Source organism: Emys orbicularis, chromosome 7, assembly GCF_028017835.1.
Source record: "Emys orbicularis isolate rEmyOrb1 chromosome 7, rEmyOrb1.hap1, whole genome shotgun sequence".
NCBI lineage: Eukaryota > Metazoa > Chordata > Testudines > Emydidae > Emys > Emys orbicularis.
In genome coordinates this window covers 130,282,093-130,288,092 of record NC_088689.1, presented here as the reverse complement: position 1 = coordinate 130,288,092, position 6,000 = coordinate 130,282,093, and the positions used below count along the sequence as shown (strand labels likewise).

The 6,000-nt window shown below is 44.4% G+C and overlaps 1 protein-coding gene across 1 annotated transcript in view; it reads left to right on the top strand.

Annotated features, from left to right (window-relative positions):
• Positions 1-517: 517 nt before the first annotated feature.
• The window catches only part of PRKAR2A (protein kinase cAMP-dependent type II regulatory subunit alpha), a 133,880-nt gene continuing 128,397 nt past the window's right edge, over positions 518-6,000 (top strand). The window contains exon 1 of the mRNA XM_065408276.1: positions 518-850. Within this exon, the coding sequence (XP_065264348.1) occupies positions 598-850 (253 nt within the window). The 5' untranslated portion in view covers positions 518-597. The remainder of the gene's footprint in view (positions 851-6,000) is intronic.

Sequence of the window (6,000 nt, the reverse complement as noted above, 5' to 3'; positions counted from 1 at the left end):
TCCTCCCCCCGCACACGTTGAGGAAGGAGGCGGAGACTGGGTCGGGGCCGGGGGACCCACGGAGGGGTGTGGGGCCGCTCTGGAGAGCACGGTACCCCAGCAGAGGGGGCATAGCCGGGGGCAGGAGTGGGAGGCTCGAGAGGCAGGCCGCTCTCGAAGTGGCTGCAAGTAGAGGACCTCTCAATGTCGCTCACATCACAGCAGATTCCCGCGTTCTTCTACTGCGCACGCGTGGTGCTTTCCCCCCTTTGAACCCACACTATGCGCATGCGCAGTATTCCCCCTTCCTCCCACAGGGCGGGTTTAGCGCTCTATGATCCGAGGACGCGCCTCGTGCGCGTATCCCTCCTGTGACGCATGCGCATCCTCACCCGTATCGCCTCTGGACAGGTCGACCTGTCTTACCCCCAGCGCATGCGCAGCTCTGCTCCTCCATCGGGCTCCGCCCCGCGCCTCCCGCAGAGCATGCGCAGTTGCGTAGCTCCCGTTCGGAGCGGCTTGTGTGACAGCGGCGGCGGGAGTCAGCGAGCGCCCTGAGGAGGGAGGCCCCGAGCCCGCCGGAGCCAGCCGGGGGAGGCGGCCCCAGTCTCCGGCACGATGAGTATCGAGATCCCGCCGGGCCTGACCGAGCTGCTGCAGGGCTACACGGTGGAGGTGCTGCGGCACCGGCCGCCCGACCTGCTGGGCTTCGCTGCCGACTACTTCACCCGCCTGCGGGATGCCCGCGACCAGGAGGCCGCCGCCGGGGCCCGCAAGGGGGTCAACTTCGACGGGGAGCCCATGCAGACCGAGTCCAACGGCGAGGAGGAGCCCGGGCGGGACGACGAGGACTCCGACTCCGACTTCGAGCGTAAGGGCCGGGAGGGCGGCGCGGGCTGGGGGGCGCGGGGAGCCCCTCGCGCCGCGTGGGGGGGCAGGCGGGGCGGAGTCCGGCTCCCGGGGGCAGGCACCGGGGAGCCGTCCTGCGGGGGGATGTGGGCAGCAGTAAAGGGACGCCCCCTACGGGGGTGCGGCTCCACCTGCCAGGCTCAGGTGCCACCAAGAGCCCTAACGGGAGGTGGGGGCACAGTGTTCGTGCAGGAAGGGGAAAGGCAAGTGGTCTGGGCTTGGGTCCCTCCGTGTAAACTGTCTCCTCGGGTGCGCGGTGCCTTATTTCCGACTTTTTGCGGTAAAAGTGATGGGCAAAGCGAAAGAGCGACTGACAGCGGTAATGCTGGTAATCCTCTGACCGTGAGTGCGTCCCTCGGGAAATGAGGCACAGTTGAGAGGAACGAATGCAGGGGACTGTCGGGGTCCCCCTTTTCCTAGCGGGAGGGGAACGAGCTAGGGCAGTGGTTCTCAAACTCTTGTACTGGTGACCCCTTTTACATAGCAAGCCTCTGTGTGCGACAGCCTTTTAAATTAAAAACACTTCTTTACATATTTAACACCATTGTGAATTCTGGAGGCAAAGTCGGGTTTGGGATGGAGGCTGACAGCTTGCGATCTCTCATGTAATAACCTCACAACCCCCTGAGGGGTCCCGACCCCCAGTTTGAGAACCCCTGGGCTAGGGGCTGTCAGAAGGTTATTCTCCTGTCAGCATTCTTCCCAGGCTGTGTGTTCTCCACTCATCCTCCTGCAATCCTTCGTTACTGAGAGATCTGTTCAATGAATTCCACAACAAAAACCTCAACAGTCCTTGTCCCTCCCTAATGTCCTGGGTCATTTTAGCTGCAGATTAATACAAGACAGGGTGGTTTGAATGGGGGAAGGGAATCTAGGGCTGCTGTAACCCACACATTATGTCCCTTCGGACATGAGCTTGCATTGGTGTGGAGTCTGCTAGTAATTGTTTCTTAGCTTCCTTTGCTGGGCTTTTCTATCTGTGTTTCTTTGCCTTTTGTTATCCATACTATTGAGAAGCTACATATTTGGGTTCTGAAGTGTTCTGCCCCATAACAAGTAGATATGCAGTTGAAAAGGCAATTTGCTGTACAAAGTTAGGCCTTTATTCCACTGCGAGAGAGACATCCCAAATAAATTTGTTAGTCTCTAAGGTGCCACAAGGACTCCTCATTTTTTTTTTTTATCCTGGAGGACGTAGTCAATTGTAAGCAGCTACCCAGTAACTGTCAAAACGGTACTGTAGGGTCTGACTTGAACCATCAAAGATTGAAATGTCCATACTGCTGAGTATGCAGTATGTAAGATCATGTGCTTTTGTGCAGCCTTTACAATACTTACCACAATATGGTTATTTAAGGATAGAGTTGCAACCATAACTGTTTTCCCTTGACTTTGAGTATGAACTTGATGCTTGATGTTTTTCTCTGTTTATTTAAAATTACACACTATTATGAAGAATTGAAATCTGTTGCTAACTTTATTACCTGGATTATTAAAAGCTGAAAATTCTAAACATCTAATATCCTTTTCTCCATTTATGTGGGGTTTTTTTGGGTAGTAGTGGTGGGTGCTGAGCTCAGTGTACATAATAGGATACATCCACATCAGCATCCCAGCAGTGTGTGGGCAATTCAGTTTCCTAAATAATCATAATTAGTTTAGGGCATCTGATGCTTTTTTCTTCCCTGGGGAATTTTCCTTCTCTGTGCACCTAGTGGAGGTGGGAAGGCTCGTATGCTTTTTTTGGTTCCTGTCCTGAGCATGTATAGGGCAAAAGTGAACACTTTTTAAGTGTTTACCCCCTGAAAGAATCCTCTGCTCTGCTCTACTGTTGCAGTGGAAAACACAGTAGTTATGTATTGGAAGAGCAGATAAAAATTTACCTGCTTTAGGTCTTGTACAGAGTGCTTCCTGCCTTAATATCAGAAGTTTGCAAAATGCCATCTTTAAAGCCCCATAGCACCTTTTGGGGGGGAAAAAGCAATCAAAAGTTTCAAGTCTTTTTAAAGTTGTATTTTCTATAAAGTGATATCAGGTAATAGAGGAAGCATCCAATCCACCTGTGAAGGATAAATTTTGAAGCCTTTGTAGTCCTTTTAATAGTCAGTAATAATTACTTTACAAACATTGACATAGTTAGATCTGTTAATACTGTTCACATTTAAAATCTGAGTTGCCTTATATTTTCCTGTACTGTACTAGGTAGGCTAGATCTGTTTTCTGTGTTTTTGGGGGGGAGAGAGAGCTCAGTGGTTTGAGCATTGGCCTGCTAAACCCAGGGTTGTGAGTTCAATCCTTGAGGGGGCCATTTAGGGAACTGGGGTAAAGATCTGTCTGGGGATTGGTCCTGCTTTGAGCAGGGTGTTGGACTAGATGACCTCCTGAGGTCCCTTCCAACCCTGATATTCTATGATTATGGAGTTTGGTACACTGAATCAACTCACTTGAGCAACTCAGTTTGTGCAATGTCTTCATCAATTTAATTATTTTAATATTTTGGAGGAGGAGAACAAATGGGTATTGGTGCTTGTTGATGTGTTCTCTTTAAGCTGTCAAATGCAATTCAGTTTGGGTTTGTTTCAGAGCTCTCTTTGGTGACATAACAGCCTCTAACATTAAAGTGCTTTAACATTTAGCAGCATATTCACCAAATGAACAAGTACCTCCATATTTCATAAATCTTTGGAAATAAGGAAGGCCACAAAGCATAGTACTGTTAGCCCCAATTTGCTTTTTTTTTTTGGCTATTAAAAGTAAAATAACTCTTTTTACAGCAAGCTCTTTACACATATTTTGCAACTTATTTGTGCTATTGCACGTTGTAATGCTAAAACAGTCCAAGAGATGAACATCCTATTTGTAAAGCACATTATGTATGGGCACTACCACAATAAATAATAATCATTAGTGCTAGAACTACTTCTTTTACTTTGACGTTGTTGCAGCTAACATCTATGTGCCTTAACTTTTTGTAATCACAATATTATTTTATACCCAGCTGTGGCTTTCAGAGTCCAAAAAGAAATAAGATTTCAGTGTCTTTAAAGTTTTGAGGTTACTTTGCTAGATCTTGGAGGGAAGCCCTAGCAAACTTTGACCAAATTAAATTAGGCCCTTGGTTTTAGAAGGGAAAGTGTGGTTTTAAAAAAACAAACAGATCACCCTGTCTTATATAAAACTCTATAAACTATAGAGTTGTATACAATATATATTTATGTATAAATGCCGAGAGTGTCTGAGACCACACAGCAAACTTTGTCATAGACATATTTTAGCATAACAGGATATATTTTGAAAGTGTTTAAGGAAGAACAGGTCTTGAACAAGAAGAATAATGTATATGTAAAAGAGTAATGGTTATACATGAGACAACATCTTTGCATCCAAGAACCAATTCCTACAGATTGAAGTCTGAAGGATTAAATAAAGGTAACCCCTGTTAGTGTTAATGGAGTTATATTCAAATTTTCCTTGCATTGATGAGACAAGCGTAGGGGATGTAAAATATTTAAAATAAGTATAGATAGATACAGTACTGTCGAATTTAGTTAAATTATGCATCTAGTACAAGAGGAAATTTTGATAGGTAAACTCTTGAATACAATCAGAGCAAATACAAAAAAACTGAATCTGATGAAAGGGGACTCTGCTGCTTGAACATTTGGATAATTATGTATGCTAATATGAAATGGATAGAGGTTTTCATTCTCTTTACTTTTGATTAGTGATTGTTATGGGCTGGCATGCCCTGTGTTTAGGCTATGAAGAAAATAGTAATAAGCCATGTATTTCCTTTCTGTTCTAATCGGGTTCTTGGACATAACATGAAAGCTTTGGCTGTGTGTCTGTTTGTCAGGTGTGATGTGTTATCCAGCTTTTATTCTTTCCATATCTGTATTTGATTCTTAGTACCGTATTTCCTTTGTTACACTATTGAATTATGCTTCATACGAACAATGCAACAGTTAGGGAATCTTCATTTACATGTTAATGAAGGTGTATCAAGAATCTTTAGCAACGCAAAAGGAATGTTTGATTAAAATGCTAACGAAAAGGGGGAAGGAATACAAGCCAAAAGAGAGAGAAACAGGTTAGAATATTGAGATATCTAAATATGTATTTAAGTCGGCAGGGTTAGATGAAATTAATCTAAGGGTACTTAAGGAACTAGCTGAAGCGACATCAGAACTGCTAGCAATTATCTTTGAGAATTCATGGAGGGCAGGTTAAGTCCCACAGGACTGGAGAAAGGCAAACATAGTGCTTGTCTTTAAAAAGGGGAACAAAGATGACCCAGGGAATTACAGACCAATCAGCCGAACTTTGATACTTAGAAAGATACTGGAACAAATTATTAAACAATCACTTTGTAAGCACTTAGAGGATAAAAGCCAGCATGGATTTGTCAAGAACAAATCATGTCAAACCAACGTAATTTCTTTTTTTGACAAGATTACTGGCCTAGTGGAGAGGAGGGAAGCTGTAGACTTGATATATCTTGATTTTTAGTGTGGCTTTTGACAAAATCCCCTGTGACGTTTTAATATGCAAAGTAGGGAAATGTGGCCGAGATGAAATTACTCTAAGGTTGGTGCACAATGGGTTGAAAGATCATACTCCAAGTGTTGTTATCAATGGTTTGCTGTCACACTGAGAGGGAGTATCTAGTGTGGTCCCACAGGGGGTCATTTCTGGGTCTGGTATTATTCATTCTTTGTTAATTACTTGGATAATGGAGTGGAGAGTATGCTTATAAGATCTGTGGGTAACACCAAACTGGGAGGGGTTGCAAGCACTTTGGAGGATGGGATTGGAATTCAACATGACCATGACAAATTAGAGAATTAGTTTGAAATCAACAACATGAAATTCAATAAAGATAAGTGTTCCTTCTGAAGTGTAGTACTTTGCAATCAAATACACAGTTACAAAATGGGGAATAACTGTCTAGGCAGTAATACTGTTGAAAAGGATCCAGAGGTTATAATGGACTCAAATTGAATATAAGTCAGTAATGTGCTGGAATTTACCTAATATTAAAATCTTTAAACAGCAGCAACAAAAAAACACCAAAAAAGACCAAACTAAAAACCATTAACCCTGCCTTATTCT